The following is a 22,934-nucleotide window of genomic DNA, read 5'->3' as shown; positions in this document are numbered from 1 at the left end:
ATTTAAAATTCTATATTATTGAAATAAATAATGAGAATTAGAAAAATGGAAATTTGTAACATTGAACTAAATTGGGCAACACCCACCACGAACTATGCACCAAGTGTTTTATGAAATATTCTTCGGTTTTGTCTGAATTTAGATATTTTCATTACGTGGGCCCTAATGTGTTCTTAATGGGCCCCACAGCTGTCATTTTTTGTAACCGTAGACAAGGTCTGGTGTCGACTTAACCGCAGACGTGGCCATCTCCGAACTAAGGAGTGGTACCTGACAGTCCGAAATCTCGGGGAGTGTGGGCCAAGTTTACAGACCCACGTGGGCCTTTTCTTTTATTACTGGCAACTTTTTTTTTACTTTCCAGCCCATAAAAAAGCCCAGTTGAAATTTATGATTTCGCCTAGTGGGCCCAGCCCATTAAGCTCATTAAAGCGATTACACGTGCTGTTGTTCAATTATACACGACCATACACAATTAATTACAACAAAAATCATATTTAAAGAGATTGATGGATCATAATAATTTCATATTTGGCTGTCACAATCTGTACATCCAAAACTAGAGGAAAAGATAAAGCATTAGCCCATTACCCTTTGTTTTTTTCTTTACTCTACTTTTATTTTACTTTCACATTTTTTTCTTTTTTTATTTAATTTTATTCCAAAATATTTATAGGAAATGTAAAAAATAATAATTAATAACTCTTAATTATTGTTTTTTTTATTTATTTTAGATTTATGATTATTTTGAAACAAAAGAACGTTTAGCCAAAAAGAAATGATGGGATGATTAATAGATTTTTATTTCAGTGGGCCCCATGCACCATGAGATATTTGTATGTTTTAGAGCCAGGGTGGGCCCACCACCAACTTTTGATGAATGATGATCACCAAGACCCCAAAAGTTGATCGGAGACTACGTGGCAGTATCTAAATGGTTTATTTGTAATGTAAAAACCTGCGAACAGAAGCAGGTGATTTCCTGATTCCCCACGTTTCCACCGACGCAAGATCACGTCACTATACGAAAACACAATGGGAGCTAATAATCAGCTATGCACAGTCTCACGTGAGCTCGTCGATAACTAAAAGAGAAGTCCACTCATTCGTTCCGGCCAACCAGTTGCCGCCACGTGGCCCATAATGGATCCAAACCGATGGCACCCCCGAAATTGAATCCAGAATCAAGGTCAGAGAAAACAGCGGGAATTTATCCAATAAATAATAATAATAATATATATTATATATTTTTGTTGGTCGAGAATTAAAAATAATTAAAAACGCAAAATTTAGAATCGGAGGACGGAAGCAAGCAGTGAAATTAAAATTCGTAGGTGTCAACGGACGCCAAATGGGATTCAAATTCAGCTGAATTTGGTATTTCATATTAAAAATAAAATTAAAAAAATTAAAAAAATTTAAAAAAAAAAAAAAAAACCGAGTTAATAATTTTTTTTCCTTTTCCCTGTGCTTGTCCTCCATTCTTCCAATCATTTTCCTTTAATTTAATTTAATTTATTTTTGTATAATTATTTTTTGGCCTCCATTTTGATTTGTGTTTCTAAAATTTGCCCACCTTCCTTCCCTCGCTATCTCTTCTATCTGGGTTCCCGGCGAGACTGCAGGAAGTAGAAGAGTAGAAGAAAGGATTTTCTCTGCTTCTACGGAAACTCTTATCCTTTTCGATTTTTCTCTCTCTCTCTCTCTCTCTCTCTCTCTTTTTTTTTTTAATTTTTTTTTCGCTCGTCTATTTTATTTTATTTTTTTAATCTAATTTCTTGATCGACGCCAAAACCTCGTCTCGATTCTCCAAATATTCATCTTCTCTCTCTTGCAAAACCAATACTAATCATCGTTCGATGACCTTTCTTTAGCCAACTTCGTTTCGAGGTACTTGTTGCTTTACTTTCTCTGTTTTTGCTTCTATAACTTCTGCATATTTCATTTCGTTTTTTGTTTATTGAATCTGGGTGTACTGTTTATCGTTCAATTTTTTTTCTTTGCATTTGATCGGCTACTCTAGCTCGTGCTATTTCGGAAATTGGTTTCAATTATGGTTTTAACAGTGCTTGATATTGATGAAAACCGTGTTGGAGTCATTTGGGTGATTTTGGGTATGCTGAAATTCACTTCTTTTGATGGTTGCATATCATGAATGTTACTTTGGAACTTCTTTGACTGTAAAATAGTGGAATTTACGAACTCACCAGCTTTTCTCTTTGATTTTACTTATCTAATCGCGTGTTATTTTTTCCATGGAACATTTTGGCGTAACTTTGTACGGACCCATTGCTTTTTACCAAGGCTGTGAGATTCTGGAGAGAACATGCATAATGTTTTCTTACATATATGGATATGTTACTGATTGTTTATCTTGTATCTTTCCAAGTCTTTCCTCCAGTTATGTTATTCACCATACTAATTTTGTGATGTAAACTTGTAGATAAAAGAGAGATATGATTGAGTAGTTTTCCCATTATTGAGTAAGGTCGACGTCAAGCGCTTGATTTCTTCTGTGTTTTATTGGGTGAGAGATAAACCTTTCGTTTTCGTTTTCATTTTCCGGATAAGGGTTGGTCTAGATTTGTTTCACGGGTTACCATAAAAAGAAAAGAGAAACATCTTTGATGTTGCGCGTCTATTGTGTTACCAGTTTGCATATGTGTTGACCATGAAAATTCAGTTAGGTTTTTAATTATAATATGTTGACAATATTTAATCACATTCCATACAGATATAGTAATTATGCTCTTCTAAAATTGGACTCTGTCTTAGTGCCCTGCCATAAGAGAAATAGAAATCTGACTGTTGGCTCTTGAACACTTTTTGCAATATGCATACTGTGTCTCTCTTTGCATATAGTTATAGCTGTACTTGGCTCTCAAACACTTACAGGCTTCAAAGTGTTTGTTGACTTAACTTATCCCTGTTTTACTTTTTTTGTCTTTGGCAGAAAGTGCATAATGGAGCAACAATCTGAAGATTCTCTATCAGGTAATTTCTTTTATCCATCTAAGACTAACTGGTTGAGAGCATGTAAGTGCCTACTGATTTCTTTCATTATTTGGATTAACGTCTTTACGATGCTGGTTTAGTTATACACCAGACCTTTCGAATAATTAACAAACATTTGTTTTGCAGGCCCACCTAAAAATTTATTAGTTACTGTTCCCAAAAAAGTGGGAAGTAGTGCATGGGGAATTCCTCGCGGATCTGACGCTTTTCATGCTTCATCTGATGTTAGCTTGTTTTCGAGTTCGTTGCCAGTCCTACCACATGAGAAATGTACGTACAAGTGTTTGTTGTAACATTCTGATTATTGACAATCTGTTTAGTTTTTATGTGGGAAATAAGTCTTGCCTTGCTAATGTGCAGTGGATTTTGATTCTGAGCTTTGTCAATCTGATGGTGCTGACTTATCCAATGAACTTGACCCCAAAGCTGACGTTAAGGATCCTCTTGGAGAGGTAGAAATAGAGGCAATAGACAACCTGCTTCCTGATGATGATGAGCTTTTTAGTGGTTTAATGGATGATTTTGACTTAAGTGGATTGCCCAGTCAATTAGAAGATTTGGAAGAGTATGACCTATTTGGCAGTGGAGGGGGAATGGAATTAGATTTCGAACCACAAGAGAACCTCAGTATAGGTATGTCAAAATTGAATCTTTCTGACGGTGTTGCTGCAAGCATGGTTAGTCACTATGCTCTGCCAAATGGTGTGGGAACGGTGGCTGGCGAGCATCCATATGGGGAACATCCATCAAGAACATTGTTTGTAAGGAATATCAATAGTAATGTCGAGGATGCTGAGTTAAGATCCCTCTTTGAGGTAATATTATTTAACGAGTTGCTTCTTTAAATTTTCTAAGGAAATTTTCCTTGGCCAGTTACTTCCTTATATCTGCGAGGTAACATCTTAATCTAGCTTACTTTCTTTAATTTGCCTTTTATGCTCCTCTTCGCCTTATGTCTGTTTGTTTTATTTGATATTCTGGAAAATTATGTGCAAGTTTCCATTAATTTTATTTGGGTGCCAAGATATTTTGCTGCTTACAGTCTATGCCCCTGGACTTGGTGCATGTTGTGTGTTTAGATCAGCATGCACTTGACAGGCTTTGGGATTGGTGATGAGCATGTTAGTGGCTGGAGCCTCCGTATTTTGAGTATATTTATCTCTTTAGATTGCTCAATAACTATTGAGGTTTAAAATATTGAATCCTCGGCAACTTAGATTAGTGGCATTAAGACTGATACTGTCCGGATGGAAAACCAGTTTATTGTTGTTATTGCTTCAATGTAGCCCCTTCCAGTATATCTGTATTTTGATGAGACTACTTTCTGTTCTATTTGATGCATTGCTTTATTTTATTCTGTAAGGTTCTGACACATTTGTATTTATTTCACTTCAAATCCTGGTTCATTAACTGCCCCCATCTCTACAGCAATATGGAGATATCAGAACTTTATACACTGCATGCAAGCATAGGGGTTTTGTGATGATATCGTATTATGACATACGAGCGGCTCGCACTGCAATGCGTGCATTGCAAAATAAGCCTTTGAGACGACGGAAACTTGACATTCATTTTTCAATACCAAAGGTTTGAACTTAGATGGACATTCTTGTTATACAGTTAGTCTTTCTTGGTTCTCTAACTTCTTTCATTACACTGGTATCAAGATCATTAATTCTTTAAACCTGGTGCTTGAACATATCCAGGATAACCCTTCAGAAAAGGATATTAACCAGGGGACTCTTGTTGTGTTCAATTTGGACGCCTCAGTTTCAAATGATGACCTTCGTCGAATATTTGGGGCTTATGGAGAAGTTAAGGAGGTATTTTCTAAATTTCCATTATTTGCACTCCTAAAATGGCACGTGTATTCTGAAAGGCTGCCCCATTAGTTCTTTGATTTGTGCATGTCTGCAAGGATGCATGTCACATATGATTTGTTTCCTAAAGAAGACATATCTGCCATTAAGTTTCTAAAAGTATAACTTTCCTTCATCAAACTGCAGATTAGAGAGACACCTCACAAGCGGCATCATAAGTTCATAGAATTTTATGACGTTAGAGCAGCAGAGGCTGCTCTTAGGGCCTTAAATAGGAGTGATATAGCAGGGAAGCGAATAAAGCTTGAACCAAGCCGTCCTGGAGGGGCACGTAGGAAGTAAGCTCCTTATGCCAATCATTTTTGTACACACATATCTGAGCTAATTTTTTTATATGCTTACACAATATAATAACTATATGATGATTTGTTTTCATCGTTTCCATGGATTAACTTACTAGTCTTTATACCTTTTGGCATTTGTGTCTGTTCTACAGTTTGGTTCTGGAAGTATTATGCATGCTTTAAGTGTTGTGTTTACTTATAAACTCACATTTTCTTATCATTCATATAGCTTGATGCAACAACTAAGTCAAGAGCTGGAACAAGATGATGCTCGAACTTTTCGTCATCAGGTTGGTTCGCCAGTGACCAATTCACCTCCAGGTGATTATCTTGTTCCAATTTTCTTGAATCCTGAGTATACTTATGATTGTCTACAATATCTCAGCGTATTGGACAGACATTCTTCTCTGTATCATTGATTTTGAATGTACTCATTAACATTGGAAACACTTCTATGGTAGGTAACTGGTCACATATTGGCAGTCCTGTGGAACATAATTCTTTTAGCAAGTCCCCTGGTCTGGGAAGCCTGAGCCCCATAAACAGCAGTCATTTGTCTGGCTTGGCTTCAATTCTTCCTCCTAATCTGTCAAACTCTCCAAGAATAGCACCAATTGGAAAGGACCAAGGAAGGGTTAATCATGTGAGCCAAGTGTTTACCAATTCCACACTGATGCAAGGAACAGCCTACCATCATCATCAATCCTTCCCTGACAACAAATTTAGCTCAAATGCTGGATCTACGTCATCTATTGCTGACCTGAATTCCAATTCTTCCAGTATTGGGACATTATCTGGTCCTCAGTTCCTATGGGGAAGCCCAACTCCCTATGCTGAACGTTCCAGTTCTTCAGCCTGGCCAACACCATCTGCGGGACAGCCATTTACTTCTAATGGGCAAGGACAAGGTTTTCCATATGTTAGACACCATGGTTCTTTGCTTGGTTCACATCATCATCACGTGGGATCTGCTCCATCCGGTATTCCTCTCGATAAGCCTTTTGGTTATTTCCCAGAGTCACCAGAAACATCCTTCATGAGCCCAGGTGCACTAGGGAGCACAAGTTTAAGTCGCCACAATGGTAATTTCATGAACATGAGTACACGAGTGGCTATGACTGGTGGTCTTGGACTTCCAACAAATATGGTTGAAAATGGCTCTCCCAACTTTAGAATGATGTCTTTGCCCAGACAAGGCCCTCTTTACTATGGCAATGGCTCCTTTCCTGGGTCTGGTGTTGTGAGCACTGATGGATTGGAACGTGGTCGTAGTAGGCGAGTGGAGAATGTTGGGAACCAAGTCGAAAGCAAGAAGCAGTATCAGCTTGATTTGGAGAAAATTGTTAGTGGGGAAGATACTAGGACCACACTAATGATAAAAAACATCCCCAATAAGTAAGAACCTACTTGATTTATTATTTAAGACTAGCAGTTTAAGTTTCACATTGATTATATCCTGTGTCCTTTTCATAAACGTATATTTATTTATTGCTATAGGTACACATCAAAGATGCTTTTGGCTGCTATTGATGAAAATCACCGCGGTGCTTATGATTTCCTATACTTGCCCATTGACTTCAAGGTAGCGTTTGTTTTCTAGATGTATTAATATGACCAAGGATCCTATGATTCTGACTTGTAATCATGGTTTAATTTCTTGTTTCAGAATAAGTGTAATGTCGGCTATGCTTTCATCAATATGGTGTCTCCCACACATATCATTCCTTTCTATGAGGTATGTCTCGGTTTGTGTTTTAATGAGCAACACATTTATCTGATATGTTTTCATTTCTTATCATCTGAATTTAGCTTTCCTTTACTTCTATAATATATATCTTCATGTCAAAATTTGGTGTTCAAATCTTAAGAACTATAAGAATCCTTCTCTCTAGAGCTCTTGCTTATAATGGAGTTTCTTACCAGGCATTCAATGGTAAGAAGTGGGAAAAGTTCAATAGTGAAAAAGTAGCTTCACTAGCTTATGCTCGAATTCAGGGCAAGACTGCTCTAGTAACACACTTCCAAAACTCGAGCCTAATGAATGAGGACAAGCGATGCCGGCCAATTCTCTTTCGATCTGAAGGCCAAGAGATTGGTGATCAGGTGATATGTTTTGAACCACATCCTAATTATTGTTTGTCACGTGTGCCGTACTTCTATATTTTTCTTTACTCGGCTGAAAGTGTCAGAGAAGCACACTATCATTGCCGATGACTGACTTAATATCTTGTTATCACAAATCCAGGATATTCTCCTCTCAAGCAACCTGAACATATGCATTCGTCAGCCAGATGGATCATATTTAGGGGACTCATTGGACAGCCCAAAGGGCCACCCAGATGAAAAACCGGAAAATTAACTTATGTTGGTTCATTTTCCAAGCCTAAAGATTGAAAAGGCTGGGAAAACTAACTGTTGGATAGGTATTAATATGGTAAAACTAAGTGAAACTGAGGGAGTATTTATGATTGATGAATATTTTACTTTGATCATTATTTTTCATGAAGGGTATTGCAGACAAGGAGGCAGAGAGCATTTTTGTTGTAGGTAGAGGGAACATATTGTAATTTAACCATGGTAAATAAGGAGAATCACTCACATGGCTACTGGCCTATAAGTCTCTCTGCAGCATCGTGCGTTGCTTCCAGCTTGTTTGTGATCATCTCTTCTGTGGAGTCTTATATTAGAGGAGTCTGCATTTTGTGTTTGTTCATAGGGGGTTTCAAGTCGTCCAGTTGCAAATATGAGTTGTTCCTGTTGATATTGGTTGGTAAATTCTGTGGGTTATAGGGTTTAGTTTCTGTTCAAGAAGTGTACAGATGGGGAGGGGAGGCCACCAGGATGACCTTCCATATGTCAAGTTGTTGATAACATGTAGTCAACAGAATTGGTGTTGCCTCAAATTAATTATTGTAAATTCGTACTCTGTCTATCTTTTGGATCCTTCAATAATCAGAATTGTACTCAGACCTGCACATTCCAAAAGAGGCCTCTCTCTCTCTCTCTCTCTCTCTCTCTCTGGATAGTAACTTGTCTCTTAATGCTTCAACTCAGAATGGATGAATCATTGTAAAACATTGATTATTCAGATATCCATTCGGCTTTTGCAGATTTTATGCTTAGCCCTCTGTTTTTTAAACAATATGCAACTTGTAGAGAAAAGATAGGTCAGGAATATTTGAAAGGGCAGAAGATGACAAACGGCACACTATTAAACCATCAATTTCACCAAAAAGGATGTCATCCAGCATTCACTCATACATCAGAATCAGTACGATACGCATCATATTCGCATAATTGAAAAGTAACAACCCATCTATTCAAATCACCAAGGCATCAGCAATGGAACCAGCAAGACTCAAAACTTCAAAAGGAGCTTTATCTGCTATGGTTTTGACCGTATGAGGGCAGGAATCTGTGATCCAGAAGTAGGAAAACGACGTCTCCATTCCTTCAAAAAGAATACCAAGATAGAGATTACCTACCACACTTAAAAATTCATGAGATGTAGAGATTACCTTACTTCAAAACACCTGAAAATTAATCCCATTACTCTTAAGTTCAAATTATTTTTGTCATGATTCAAATTACTCCAAGTTTAAAAGTATAAAATTAAACATTAAATTGATTTTGAATGACTAAAAGCATGTTAAAGAGTATTTTAAACGTGACAAAAGTGATTTTAAGCAACATATCCTGAAAGCTTAACCGCTCACCATTCACATGAAGGAACCTCTTCCATGATTGCTTTGGAAAAACACCATGAGTAACATATGCACTAACCTTGGCGGCACCGTGAGCTGCTAAAACTTTCTGATAGAAAAAATGAGCAGAAATATTAGAATGCAGGAGACACTCAAGAATATGATTGGAGGTTTTCAGCCTGCATCTTGACCACAATTATTTCAAAAAATAATCAATCTAGAAAATAGGCATGCTTAGAATTGTGTGCAGAAATGATATTGTGGCATAAAAAGCCTTCATCAATGATGTTCATGTAAAAAGAATTTTTTGTAGCTCACAGCCTTTTTTTAAACAAAAAAAAAAATTGTTTTTTTTTTCTTCAAAATAAGAGCTGATTTTTTAATAATGGAGTAGCGATAATGAGAATGTTCTCAATAGCTGAGGAAAATTGATGGCATTTGATAGCATATTCAGTGTGCCAATTCACAATGATTTAAAGCCTGTCGTCTACTCAGCAGTCATATGGTATGAAATGAATGCTATGAGGCAATTCTTTTTTTTTTTTTTTTTTTTGGGAAAGGAGCTAGTTTTGACACAAAACCAAGTGATGGAGCATTGCGCTTAAATGAAATTTCCAAATTATGAGGCACTGGTTTGCAAGTGTATGTAGCAGGAATAGGACCCAGGGGTTAGGAATACCTGGCACTCAATCAAGGTTCCTCCAGATTGTACCAAATCATCAACAATAACAACATGACGACCAGCAGGACTTCCTTCCTTGATCCGCACTATCCTTTTGTTTTCTTCACGAACTTTTGTACAGATGACCTGCCATTAGTTGGCATCAGATTTTAGAATGTTGAGAGAAATGCACTCATATACAACATACTGTAAATTTTAAATAAACTAAAACTAACCACAGGATAACGATCAAGTTGCTTGTGGAATCGCTTCCAAGCTCCATCATCTGGAAATGCTATTACTACCTGCAAGATAGCAGGATTGAATCATGGACAATGTAAAAGAAGAACCACAATGGGGTTGGAAGAATGTTTTCTGGGCATAGTAATCCACACTCACATCGTCAGCATCAGGAAGTTGTTGGAGGCGTTGCTTCAGGAGTGGAATTCCAGTTTCAAACAAAGGCAAAACATTATCCCCAAAGTAAAACCTTTCCTGTAATAAAAGGAACATTGATATAAAAGATGATATTAATTCAATAATACCACATTGACAATGAGAGGAAGAGAGAAAGAGAGTGAAGATGTCGAAGGTGAGATCTCACATCGGTTGGGGAGAACAAAAGTCTTTTATAAGGGTGTGAAAACCTCTACCTAGCAGACGCATTTTAAAATCCTTGAGGGGAAGCCCAAAAGGGAAAGTCCAAAAGGGAAAGTCCAAAGAGGACACTATCTGCTAGTGGTGAGCTTGGGCTGTTACAAATGATATCAGAGCCAGACACGGGGTGATGTGCCAGCGAGGAGGCTGAGCCCCCAAGGAGGGTGTACACGAGGTGATGTGCCAACAAGGACACTAAGCCCTGAAGGGGGGTGGATTGGAGAAGGGAACGAGTGTCAGCAAGAACGCTGGACCCTGAAGGCGGGTGGATTGTGAGATCTCACATTAATTGAGGAGGAGAACGAAACATTCTTTATAAGGGCGTGGAAACCTCTCCCTGGCACAAATGTTTTAAAAACCTTGAGGTGAAGTCCGAAGGGAAAGCCCAAAGAGGACAATATCTGCTAGCGGTGGGCTTGAGTTGTTACATCAGATGATTCTTAAAGGCTACAATGCGACTGCTAAAAGTTAATTCATGCGAAACTGGCCGATGAAAAGGTGTTGATAAGATATAAGAATGGGCGTAGCAAGCTATGGTAATGGGGAAATCGATAACTGATAAGACACTAACTAAAGTACAGTACAAACATGATAAAAATGCAATTCACAAATTTTTTCACCAACACAACCATTGTTCAGCGCTGCCTGTGCTATGTGGGACTTAATCATCAAGGATGTAGGGTCTAATTGAATATAAATTAAATCAATAAAAACAAACCTGCAAGGCATGTATATCATAGATCACTACGCTTGTTGGGCCACCTCTCGAGATAGGAATATTTGATAGGATCCTTGCCATGGTAAATGCTGTAGCTACATCCCCTTCTTCTTCCATTCGCTCAAAGGAGCCAGTAGGAAAGAAGGGCAATACCAACGTGAATGAAGCAGCAAAAAGCCTCGGGAGATTGTAAATGACCGATATCTGTTCAAAGATAGCTCCTGGATGGCTGAAGGATGCAAGGAATGCTACATGATTCCCGCGTAGATCTTGGGCATTGTTTATGTAAATATTTGGAAAACCATCATCAAATGTCCTGTATATGGTATGAAAATAATCAGGTTATAGCACTTACCAAATGAAAGACTAGCTCTAGGAGTTTGCAGGTACCAGTATAGTTGAAATAGTGTATAAATACCAGTACAAAATGAACTACAAAAAAAATTCTTAGAAAAACCAGAAGGCATAGCATAACAAAAAGAACCAAGAAGAAAGGATACAATTAGAGGACACAGATAAGCCATGAATATAGAATCAGATATGGTATGGCTTAAAACAGCCATATGGCTAGGGCAACAACACATAGATTTAAACGATGTATGTATACATTGAAAAAATGCCATTTTCCCAAGGAACAAGGATACAAGTACATATTCTTGTTGCAATATTCATCTTGACACCCATGAGAAACCCTATTTCTTCTCTCTCTACCTTTTTTTCTCCTGGTGAGGGGGCTAGGTAATAAGATGATGGATGACGAAAATACAGTCACTTGGCAGTGGTATTTGCTTCTCCAGATTAGAGATGCATAGTTAATAGGTCAATAGACAGATGAGTAGTTAGGTAGATAAAAAGATGATTAGAGCCTTCACATTTTTCTTGGGTATAGATACAGATTGATACGTAGATAGGAAAAGAAAATTCACGGCCCATGCCCACCGCTAGCAGATATTGTGCTCTTTGGACTTTCTCTTTTAGGCTGCCCCTCAAGATTTTAAAACAACACATCTACTAGGGAGAGGTTTCCACAACCTTATAAAGAATGGTTCATTCCCCTCTCCAACGGATGTAGGATCTCACAATCCACCCCCGTTTGGAGCCCAGCATCCTCATTGGCATTCGTTCCTCTCTCCAATCAAGGGGGGTGGAGGTTGGACACCAAAGGGGGTGGAAACTGAGCAGTGTGCCAACGAGGACGTTGGGCCCCGAAGGGAGATGGATTGTGAGATCCCCACATCGGTTGGATAGGGGAACAAAACATTCTTTATAAGGTTGTGGAAACCTCTCCCTCGTAAATGCATTTTAAAACCTTGAGGGGAAGCCCAAAAGGGAAAGTTCAAAGAGGACAATATCTGCTAGCTGTGGGCATGGGCTCTTACAAATGGTATCAGAGCCAGACACTGGATGGTGTGCCTACGAGGACGTTGATCCCCGGAGGGGAATGGACACCGGGCGGTGTGCCGACGAGAACATTGGGCCTCGAAGGGGGGTGGACACCGGGCAGTGTGCCAGCGAGGACACTGGGTCCTGAAGGGGGATGGATTGTGAGATCCCACATCGGTTGGAGATGGGAACAAAACATTCTTTATACGATTGTGAAAATCTCTCCCTAGTAGATGCGTTTTAAAACCATGAGGGGAAGCCTAGAAAAAAAAGCCCAAAGAAAACAATATCTGCTAACGGTGGACATGGGTCATTACAAATGGCATCAGAGCCAGACACCGGACAGTGTGTCAACTAAGACATTGGGCCTCAAAGGGGGTGGATTGTGAGATCCCACATTGATTAGAGAGAAGAACGAGTATCGGCGAAGACGCTAGGCCTTGAAGGGGGGTGGATTGTGAGATCCCACATCGGTTGGAGAGAGAAACGAAACATTCTTTATAAAGTTGTGGAAACCTCTCCCTAGTAGACGTGTTTTAAAACTTTAAGGGGAAGCCCGGAAGGGAAAGCCCAAAGAGGACAATATCTGCCAGCGGTGGGCATGGGCCATTACAAATGGAATTAGAATCAAACATCAGAAGGTGTGCCAGCAAGGGCGTTGAGCCCCAAAGGGGGGTGGATTATGAGATCCTATATCGGTAGGAGAGGAGAACGAAATATTCTTTAAAAGGTTGTGAAAACATCTCTTTAGTAGACGCGTTTTAAAACCTTGAGGGGAAGCCTGGAAGGGAAAGCCCAAAGAGAACGATATCTGCTAGCGGTGAGCATGGGTCGTTACAAATGGTATCAGAGCCAGACATCGGACGGTGTGCCAACGAGGACACTGGGCTCCAAAGGGGGGTGGATTGTGAGATCCCACATGATTGGAGAGAGGAACGAGTGCTGTCAAGGACGCTGGGCCATGAGGAGGGGAGGGGGGGGGATTGTGATATCCCACATCGGTTGGAGAGATGAACGAAACATTTTTTATAAGGTTGTGGAAACCTCTCCCTAGTAGACGTGTTTTAAAACCTTGAGGGGAACCCCGAAGGGAAAGCCCAAAGAGAACAATATCCGTTAACAGTGGGCATGGGCCGTTACAAATGGTATCAGAGACAGACACTGGAATGTGTACAAACAGGAACGCTGAGCGGGTGGACACTAGGCGGTGCGCCAGCGAGGACGTTGGGCACCGAAGGAGGGTGGACAATGGACAATGTGCCAACGAGGACGTTGAGCCCCAAAGGGGGCTGGATTGTGAGATCCCACATCGGTTGGATAGGGGAACAAAACATCATTTAAAAGATTGTGGAAACCTCTCCCTCGTAGATGCATTTTAAAACCTTGAGGAGAAGCCCGGAAGGGAAAGTTCAAAGATGACAATATCTGCTAGCTGTGGGCATGGGCTCTTACAAATGATATCAGAGCCAGACACCGGACGGTGTGTCTACGAGGACGTTGGGCCTCGAAGGGGGGTGGACACCGGGCAGTGTGCTAGCGAGGACGCTGGGCCCTGAAGGGGGATGGATTGTGAGATCCCACATCGGTTGGAGAGGGAAACGAAACATTCTTTATAAGGTTGTGAAAACCTCTCCCTAGTAGGCACGTTTTAAAACCATGAGGGGAAGCCTGAAAAAAAAAACCCCAAATAGGACAATATCTGCTAGCAATGGCCATGGGCCGTTACAAATGGCATTAGAGCCAAACACTGGACGATGTGCCAACTAGGACGCTGGGCCTCAAAGGGGGGTGGATTGTGAGATCCCACATTGATTGGAGAGAAGAACGAATGCCAGCAAGGACGCTAAGCCTCAAAGGGAGTGGATTGTGAGATCTCACATCGGTTGGAGGGGGGAACGAAACATTCTTTATAAAGTTATGGAAAACTCTCCCTAGTAGATGTGTTTTAAAACCTTGAGGGGAAATCCGGAAGGAAAAGCCCAAAGAGGACAATATCTGCTAGTGATGGGCATAGGCCATTACAAATGGAATCAGAGTCAAGCATCAAACGGTATGCCAGTGAGGACGTTGAGCCCCAAAGGGGAGGAGGAGGGGTGGATTGTGAGATCCCACATCAGTTCGAGAGGGGAACAAAACATTCTTTATAAGGTTGTGGAAACCTCTCCCTAGTAGACGCGTTTTAAAACCTTTAAGGGAAGCTCGAAAGGGAAAGCCCAAAGAGAACAATATCTACTAGCAGTGAGCATGAGTCGTTACAAATGGTGTCAGAGCCATACACCGAACATTGTGTCAACGAGGACACTGATCCCTGTCCAGTGTGCCAGTGAGAACGTTGAGCCACGAAGGGGGGTGGACACTAAGCGGTGTGCCAGCGAAGACACTAAGCCCTGAAGGGGGATGAATTGTAAGATCTCACATCAATTGGAGAGAGGAACGAGTGCCAGCGAGGATGCTGGGCCCCGAAGGAGGGGTGGATTGTGAGATCCCACATCAGTTGGAGAAGGGAACGAAACATTCTTTATAAGGTTGTGAAACCTCTCCTTAGTAGACGCATTTTAAAACCTTGAGGGTAAGCCCGGAAGGGAAAACCCAAAGAGGACGATATCTGCTAGCAGTGGGCATGGACCGTTACAAAAGACGCATTTTAAAACCTTGAGGGGAAGCCCAGAAGGGACAGCCTAAAGAGGACAATATTTGCTAGCGGCGGGCTTGGGCAGTTACATTCACTTTAGTCCCGTTTCATTTTGGGTTTAGAGTTGTTCATGGCATCGTCAATTTTTTTTCCCTTTTTCTTTACTAAATGAGTCTCATATATACCTGAAACGTATAAAATGTCTGCGTACCTTTTTCATTTCTCACAACCATATAAGAATGTCAGTAAAAAAACAAATCACCAGAGACACCGACATTCTAGTGGAAATAGTAGTGCTTTCTAGGACTAGAACAGAAACAAAGCAGTTCCAAAGGAAAAGGCAACAAGCTCAAGGTTAGTGAACTACTTTTACTCAAGGGTTGAAGATTCCAAAACAGGCTAACAAAAGGTAATCATAACATATGCGTAGCTATGATCAACTACAACCCAGTTCAACACTTTTCCAAGATTTGCTTGAAAGAGGACCTCGAGAGAAATGCTACTACTTGTCTCACAAATTCGCAACCAAATCTAAAAGAAGAAAAGCTTTCTAGGATTTTAAGCCTTCCCTTTCAAACCATTCAGAGTGATTGGTCCCCAATTCCAAATTTGAATAAAAAAAAAAAAATTAATTCCCTTTGCAGATGGTACTATATCAAAGGTCTTAACTCCATATATAACTTAGTCGCCTGCCTTAAGTACACATATAAAAATTTCAGACTGCTACAAATACAACATAACTGGCAAAGCAAATGCCATGCCACTACTAGTAACTTTTACCGCAACATAAAATATACATGGAGACGTCTAGAATTAGTTTACAGAAGTAGGTGACACAAAAATAAAAAGTTTACTTTCAGTTGTATAGATATCTTTCACAAAACTGAAATGTTGTAGTTCCCAATCTTCACATACTACATGTTTATTTATGATACAAGTTTTTAAAACAAAAGGCGAAACCAAAGGATCACCGCCGGCTATTTGTTCTGGAAACTTACAAAAATTAAGTGAGAAAGAAATAGGCTATTAAATTTTTATCTCCATCTACTCGTAAGCTTATAGTTCATTCATTTTTAAGGATGACAGTAAATTACGAGATTATGAACAGAATTTCAAGCATAAGATGATCGTTACATTTCCACGCTAATCAAAAAACACTTTGAAAAAACAAAAACAAAACTATTGTTAAGAACTGCCAAGCAACACAAAAGCCACATATCTCAAAAGTACAAACAGAAGCAGAAATTAGAAGGAAGAGTGATCCAGTGGGAAACAAACAGCGGGGAGGGGAGGAGAGTAAAGAAATTTGCATTTCGGAAGAAAGAAAAGGAATAGACCTCCATTTGATGGTTTGGAGAGTGATGGAATCGGATTGAGCTGCAACTTTATGAGCAAGTTCTTCGCATTCCGCACAGTAGAAGAGGAAGACGTTCTTCTTCGGCGGCTTTGCCATTGAACCCCGCACTTGAGCTTTACGGCAGAGAGCTGCTTTCACTCAAAGCAGAAACAGTGAGAAGAGAGTAATAGTAGGGGAAATGGATTTGGGGAGATTAAATAGGCAAGTCTCCATTTTTACCGATGTTCTTTCCATAATAAGTAGTATCTCACAAATTGACGCGTGAAATTATAGCTATAAAACTATTAAAATGTGGGACTCATTGGGTCCGTTTGCGAGCCCAAAAGTATTCTAAACCCATGGGCTGGCCCAAAAGTAATACCACTTTGAACAATAGCTCTCGTGACTTTCTCTTAGGTTTCCCGCCCAAAAAGCCTCTTCCCAATAGAAATGTATTCATTTATTTATAAACTATTGCCTAAATTAGACAACGTGGAACTCACTCCTAATAATCCTCAACATAACTTCCCTTATGATTCCATCAGAATTTGACCGGACCAGAACTGTTTGTCATGATATTGTTTATTTTGACTATAAACTCAGATGCATTCCTCGCTTATAAACTCAGGATCAACCTTTTGATGTGGTACTCCTTTTCAAACAATACTCAACATAAGATTGATAACTTCAACGGGGATATATATTGAACTTTTGGGTGTGGTAAGATATTTCTATAAGATTTTTCAACTTGTTCAGCAGATTTGTGAATTCTAAAAGCATCGGAAGTTCAAAAATTAAATAAATAATTTAACGTATGATTGGTCGGGATGGGAAGGGTTTTGTGTATTACATGAAATATACATGCAAACAAAACAATTTTGCATGACGATGCCTTCAGAACATTCATACAAAATGATTGGCATTTAAAAGGAAGATTATATTTTTATTTTGGTTGCCCATTTTGTTATGAACCCATCTTTAAATGACGAGTGCATGAACTTAACTACCGCACAACAAAACCTGATGGCAAAGCCTTATGCGCCAAATTTACATGGCTACTCATGCAACTTAGCCTGGGCTATCAATTGCATTGGGAAAATGCCCACTTTCCTCCCCAACCATTTCTTGGGGTTTGAACCCATTCAAAATCAAGCATGGTCTGGCTGTGATTGGAGAAGCCCAAGAAGAACGCCGCCATAAAAAAGTCAAAGTTGATTATTATTATTACAATAAATAAATAAGCAAGTTAGTAAAATCCTGTCGTGTTGGGATAGATTTTTGCACTGGGGAAGTGTGATAATATTACCTTCTTGTGGGTGACCTACAATCCAACGGACTTGGTAGTAATTGTAATACCCAAAAATAAGATCACCATTCAATTAATGCAACCGGTGTGCCTAACCAAATACACAGACCCTCCATTCCTTCCTATAAATTCTCTCCCAAAACGCTTCATTTTTCTCCATACTCCAAACCAAAACGCTTCATCCCAAAACAATTGATTCCATGGCTGTTCTTCCGAGGTTTGTTGTAAAGCTCATAGACTGTGTTATATACCAACTCTTAGCCAATTCATGCTACAAAGCAGCCAAAAAAGTGAGGCAATATGGGTTCCTTTTTACAAACCCATCTCTCAAAACACCCAACCAACACCCCTCGTTCTACCCCCACGTCTCCAAATGCAGCCTCCAAAACAGAGCATCTCAAACTCTTGTCTGTGACTTAAACGGTGCACTTTTGAGCTCCTCCAAAAACTACTCTTTTTTCCCTTACTTCATGCTTGTTGCCTTCGAAGGAGGCAGCCTTTTTCGAGCCATAATCCTGCTTCTTTCATGGCCAATTCTCTGTCTTTTGGATTGGGACGCCAAATTCAAGGCTATGATTTTCATTTCCTTTTGTGGCCTCCCAACTAAGAACATGGCCAGTGTCAGCTCAGCCGTTCTCCCCAAGTTTTTTCTCGACAATCTCAACCTTCATGCTTTCGAGGTCTTTCAAGCCACTGGCTCTAGGATTGTCTTTACAAGTGTACCTAGAGTTATGGTGGAGGGGTTTTTGAGAAATTATTTGAATGTTAATGACGTTATAGGGACTGAATTGCAAACTTTTGGCCGCTACTACACTGGCTTGGTGTCTGAAAATGGCTTGCTTGTAAAGCACAAAGCTTTAATCGAGTATTTTGGAGATAAAAAGCCTGATATTGGCATTGGATCTCCAAATCTTCATGATCATCTTTTCATCTCTCTTTGCAAGGTACAATAATAAAAAAAGTTACCTTTTTTTTGTCACCCCATCAGGTAATTTTAATCTAAAAACATGTCCTGTTTTTGCAGGAAGCTTATGTTGTAAGCAAGGAGGATAATAAAGGCCAACCAACGCCCACCAGTACAGTAATATCAAGACAAGATTACCCAAAACCACTGATTTTTCACGATGGAAGATTGGCGTTTTTACCCACTCCTTTTGCAAGTGTTTGCACATTCCTCTGGATTCCTTTTGGGGTTTTGTTAGCCATTTACAGAATCTGCATTGGCTCGTTTCTTCCTTACAAAATGGGCCTTTTTCTAAGCCATTGGAGTGGGTTAAGAATAACCCTCAAAGGCTACACAGAGGCATCAACAGAAGGAACCCAAAAGCGGATTTTATTTGTTTGCAGCCACAGGACACTGCTGGACCCTGTTGTGTTGAGCGCATCAGTAGGGAAGCCATTGGTTGCAGCGACGTACAGCGTAAGCAGATTCTCAGAAATCATATCTCCAATCAAGACGGTGAGATTGACAAGAGACAGAGAAAAGGATGGTGCTGAAATGCAGAAGTTACTAAGCGAAGGGGATTTGGTGGTATGTCCCGAAGGGACGACATGTCGGGAGCCGTATTTATTGAGATTCAGTCCACTTTTTGCAGAGTTGAGCGATGAAATTGTGCCGGTTGGTGTTAAGACGTGGGTGAGTATGTTTTATGGGACGACCGCGAGTGGATTAAAATGGTTGGATCCGATCATGTTTTTGATGAATCCGAGGGCGAGCTACGACATGGTTGTTCTTCCTAAGCTTCCCAAGGAAATGACATGCGGCGGCGGAGGGAAGTCCAGCTACGAGGTTGCTAATTATGTACAAAGGCAATTGGGCGATGTTTTGGGATTTGAATGCACTAAGCTTACCAGAAAGGATAAGTACTTGATGTTGGCTGGGAATTCAGGATTGGTTGCTCCGACGTAAAAAATTTTAACGAAATGATATAGATTTTGTTTTTTGGAATTCAGGATTGGTTGCTCGGACATCAAAAATTTTAACGAAATGATATAGATTTTGTTTTTTGTTGTACAACTCCAAATTTATGTTGGTCCGGTTGTTTTTGTGTTGTTTTAGTTCGTGAATTTACATGCATTTCCATGTTTATATGTTATGTTGAATGCTTTTAAAAAAATTAAGATTCAAAATAAAATTTTAAATTGGGCACATCATTCGAATAATTCAATTGTTTTTCTCAAGAAAAATAACTATGGACGAGAAACAAACCTTGTAGATATTTGTCTATGTTGCCCTGAGATATAGAGCATAATAAATGGCGTGGTTTAATTGATTGGAACGTTAATTAATTAATTCCAACGGTAAACTACCCTTGTGGGGACTAGTGAGCTTTTATGTAGCATGCTGAGTCATCGCATTCGACTGTAACAGTGAGACACGTGTCAAAATATTTGGTATTTACATATTTCGGGTCCTTTTAATCCTCTTTAATTACAAAGTGCAGCCCTTGTCCAATGCCCATGTCGTTCTGAATTCGGACCCATTATTTACTTCTATTTGCAACTTGCTACCTACCACTCTTATTATTTCGGATTCTTACCACTGACGTCTAACTCTCATCTCATTGGCTGTCCAAATAATTTATTATTAAATGTTAAATTATATTTTAGTTCAAATTTTTAAAATTTTGAATCTTTTATTCTCTGAGACAAAAATTTATTAAAATATAACATTCATTTGAGCTCTAATTCCATAAAAATTAAAGTTTTGAAGTAAGATGTGATATCTCAAATAAAATAAACTAATATGCATATAAAAAAAATGATTTTCTATTTCTCAAATGATAATGATTGTCGACACGTTAGAGTAGAGAATAGCAATTAGGAGTGTCCATTTATGGTGCGTGGGCCTTGCTTCTACTAGAATCGACTGCAAGTGAGACAAATTTTCTCTCTGATAGCCAACAAAAGGATGAAGACGGGATTATATTATTAATAATTTTTATATGCTAGGATAACAAGAAAATAAAATAAAAAATATAAATTTCATATCAAATACAATATAAAAAAAATATTAATTCCCGCCCTAGCTAACGCCACCATTGACGTATTAAGGTTTGTTCGGCAGGATCTAATATTTTTTTACCATTTATAAATAATTCTAACTTATAAAGACACGTTGAATTAAGAGATAAATAGTAAATGAAAAAAAATTTCGGATCCTATCTCTATAATTTTTGTGTGGGGCAAATTGAAAACCAAACACGTCAGAAAAGATTTTGTTGATAGTCGGACAAATTTACAAATCAAAAGAATAAGATCAAGATTTTCTTTCTTCCTCTAAAAAAATATCGTAACAATAAAGCCTAATCATAGACAACTTTCCATCTCCGACATTACATAGAAGATAAATGATTTAAATGTATACTCCTCTCCCATGTTTTTCCAAGGATATTCTTAAAAGTGCCTATAACAATAATTAAACGCGGTAGGGTGTTAGACTCTACAGATTACCATTCGACTTTGTTGTAAGTCCATAAGTTCTCCAACTCGAACCCTCCAAACGTGCACCGTTTTCTTTTTCGTCCTCTTTTTATAAAAAGTACATCAAAAACTCCAATTTAAAAATTATCCACTTAATGAATAAACCGAAAGTGTTTACTTCCATAATTTTTTCGTGAAAAATCTCGCCCTAAAATATATGAGGGCGATGCCCGAAATTAAATGGGATCACAAAGGGCGACATACATAAATATAGAAAATATATATCCAAAATTTAGGAAAATATATGATTTAAGGAAAGAAGTATTTAAAAGAGCATCAGCATTTGTGTGTAGCATTCACGAGTATTTAACATGAGTTGTACAAATCCACAGCTTACCAGATATTTTATGAACAGTAAATAGACAAAATTGTAAGAGGAAATGCCGGAAAAAAATTTAAATTTAAACAAAAAAAACAAAGAAGCACGAGACAAACCCATCCGACGTGGCAATTCTAGGACGCGTTGGATTCAAATGATTGACCCATGTGGACGGGACCATTCCCCTAATTGCCTATACCTTTATTCCGGAAGAATTGAACGAATCACATTGGCGCTCGCCTGGCACACCCACCGCATCCTCCACCGTCCGATCCTGCCACCTGGACTTCAATCCTTGATTCAACCGTTGGATGAAACCCTTCTGCTGTCTCTCTTGATATTCGAGAAAAATTGCGACCTCTGTAGGGTCCTTATCCTTCCACCACATGGGATCACATGCCATCAACGTGGTAACGACCCCACCCGAATATTTCTTCTCGACAAATCCGGCCGATGCGGTTATGTGCTCGACCATTCCGGCGAGAAGCGAGGGCGGCGCGTAGCCCTCTCCATTCCACAGCCACACGCGTGACATCCCTCTGAGAATCGCAGCTGACATGGCGTGATTCACGTTTCTGTCGTTGAAAATCGAAGGGCTCAAATAAACGACAAAGTCGACTCCGCCGTCGAGATGCTCGACGGCGACATTAGAAGGGAGATCGCGGAGGGAGAGAGTGAGATGCACGCTCTTAACTTTCTTCTTTGGAAAGGTTTGAGAAGGGTAGATCAGATTCTCGACGAAGTTACTGGCGTTGAGGACAAGGCGCGTGGCTTCGTCATTGGAGACGTAGAAGAGATCGAAGCGTTGACCGGCGGGGGAGCCTTTGGCGTTGTTGAGAATGGTGATGTCGAAGCCTTTTGAGGCTTCGTGATTGGCCCAGAGTGAAGTGATCCCGATGAAGGCGACGAGAAGGAGGCGGACGGCGACGGCGTGGTTGGAGAGGGAGGGGGATTGGTTGGGAGAAGTGGGTGTGACGGCGGCGCTGGTGCCGGGAAGGAGAGGGAGAGAGAGGGATTGGCGGTCTTCCATTGTGGAAGGGGATTCAACGTTGAGATAATTATAGAATTGACAGAAATGGAGGGATTGGCTGTGCTTAACTTCGCCTCTGGATTACAAGCAACTATAATTTGGTGCCATTTCTTTTCACCTTTTCATTTTCGTTTTATTCATATTTATCATTTTATCATCACTCTCTCTCTCTCTCTCTCTCTTTTTTTTTTCACCAAATTCTAAATATATATTTTAACTTTTCATGGGTTTTTATTAAATAAAAGAAATAATTAGAGAGGAAAAATGGACTAAGATGCTATGATTTTTTTTAAGTGGGTTATACTATGATTAACGGTTGAAAATATAGTATATTAATAAGATAAGTTAGAATTATTAGGATAAGCTCGAGACTATATAGAGTGACAAATTGAGTATAAATTAAATAATGGAGATGTGGGTCAAAAGGAATAGAATATCTAATTAGACGTATCATAAAATTTGGATGGGAGTGTTATGGGTGGAATTTTCATTTTTGCTTGAAAGAATTAAATGTATGAAGGAATAA

General features: G+C 39.4%; 4 protein-coding genes across 6 annotated transcripts; 2 read left to right on the top strand and 2 right to left on the bottom strand.

Moving 5' to 3' along the window:
• Positions 1-1,548: 1,548 nt before the first annotated feature.
• Positions 1,549-8,183, top strand: LOC111454958 (protein MEI2-like 2). 3 transcript variants are annotated; one of them, XR_002712520.1, is made up of 14 exons: positions 1,549-1,890; positions 2,954-2,994; positions 3,142-3,285; positions 3,376-3,830; positions 4,444-4,602; positions 4,722-4,838; positions 5,022-5,173; positions 5,409-5,500; positions 5,641-6,574; positions 6,677-6,761; positions 6,846-6,914; positions 7,103-7,282; positions 7,425-7,602; positions 7,687-8,183. XR_002712520.1 is itself a non-coding variant. In XM_023096449.1 (14 exons), the coding sequence occupies exons 3-14, from the start codon at positions 2,964-2,966 to the stop codon at positions 7,536-7,538; spliced, it is 2,532 nt and encodes an 843-aa protein (XP_022952217.1). In that variant the 5' UTR covers positions 1,549-1,890; positions 2,444-2,527; positions 2,954-2,963; the 3' UTR covers positions 7,539-8,183. The 3 variants fall into 3 exon arrangements, 2 of the variants coding, with proteins under 2 accessions (XP_022952217.1, XP_022952216.1); XM_023096449.1 differs by adding an exon at positions 2,444-2,527 and having other exon boundaries at positions 7,425-8,183; XM_023096448.1 differs by having other exon boundaries at positions 7,425-8,183.
• A 187-nt stretch (positions 8,184-8,370) lies between these two features.
• Positions 8,371-16,477, bottom strand: LOC111454960 (ribose-phosphate pyrophosphokinase 4-like). Its single transcript, XM_023096450.1, has 7 exons — positions 16,272-16,477; positions 10,920-11,235; positions 9,944-10,039; positions 9,781-9,849; positions 9,563-9,691; positions 8,896-8,992; positions 8,371-8,630 (listed from the first exon to the last, which is right to left on the bottom strand). The coding sequence occupies exons 1-7, from the start codon at positions 16,385-16,387 to the stop codon at positions 8,500-8,502; spliced, it is 954 nt and encodes a 317-aa protein (XP_022952218.1). The 5' UTR covers positions 16,388-16,477; the 3' UTR covers positions 8,371-8,499.
• A 1,219-nt stretch (positions 16,478-17,696) lies between these two features.
• Positions 17,697-19,505, top strand: LOC111455332 (glycerol-3-phosphate acyltransferase 1-like). The gene is made up of 2 exons (XM_023096951.1): positions 17,697-18,520; positions 18,601-19,505. Exons 1-2 carry the CDS (start codon positions 17,777-17,779, stop codon positions 19,483-19,485), a joined length of 1,629 nt encoding a protein of 542 aa, XP_022952719.1. The 5' UTR covers positions 17,697-17,776; the 3' UTR covers positions 19,486-19,505.
• A 2,066-nt stretch (positions 19,506-21,571) lies between these two features.
• Positions 21,572-22,408, bottom strand: LOC111455507. The gene has a single exon (XM_023097224.1). The coding sequence runs from the start codon at positions 22,406-22,408 to the stop codon at positions 21,572-21,574; it is 837 nt and encodes a 278-aa protein (XP_022952992.1).
• Between the last annotated feature and the right edge of the window lie 526 nt (positions 22,409-22,934).

This window comes from Cucurbita moschata, unplaced genomic scaffold, assembly GCF_002738365.1.
Source record: "Cucurbita moschata cultivar Rifu unplaced genomic scaffold, Cmos_1.0 Cmo_Scf00017, whole genome shotgun sequence".
In the NCBI taxonomy this organism is placed as follows: Eukaryota; Viridiplantae; Streptophyta; class Magnoliopsida; order Cucurbitales; family Cucurbitaceae; genus Cucurbita; species Cucurbita moschata.
Note: the sequence above shows the minus strand (reverse complement) of the source record. Positions and strands in the feature narration are given on the sequence as shown.

Bases quoted from the DNA above. Each gene is read 5' to 3' on its own strand.
- LOC111455332 (XM_023096951.1), top strand. From the start codon at position 17,777: ATGGCTGTTCTTCCGAGGTTTGTTGTAAAGCTCATAGACTGTGTTATA. The intron at 18,521-18,600 runs GTACAATAATAA...CTGTTTTTGCAG, and splicing joins TTTTCATCTCTCTTTGCAAG to GAAGCTTATGTTGTAAGCAA.
- LOC111454960 (XM_023096450.1), bottom strand. From the start codon at position 16,387: ATGGCAAAGCCGCCGAAGAAGAACGTCTTCCTCTTCTACTGTGCGGAA. The intron at 11,236-16,271 runs GTCTATTCCTTT...TACCATATACAG, and splicing joins CTCCAAACCATCAAATGGAG to GACATTTGATGATGGTTTTC. The intron at 8,631-8,895 runs GTGAGCGGTTAA...TTCTTTTTGAAG, and splicing joins GAGGTTCCTTCATGTGAATG to GAATGGAGACGTCGTTTTCC.
- LOC111455507 (XM_023097224.1), bottom strand. From the start codon at position 22,408: ATGGAAGACCGCCAATCCCTCTCTCTCCCTCTCCTTCCCGGCACCAGC.
- LOC111454958 (XM_023096448.1), top strand. From the start codon at position 2,964: ATGGAGCAACAATCTGAAGATTCTCTATCAG. The intron at 2,995-3,141 runs GTAATTTCTTTT...TTTGTTTTGCAG, and splicing joins ATCTGAAGATTCTCTATCAG to GCCCACCTAAAAATTTATTA. The intron at 7,283-7,424 runs GTGATATGTTTT...TCACAAATCCAG, and splicing joins GCCAAGAGATTGGTGATCAG to GATATTCTCCTCTCAAGCAA.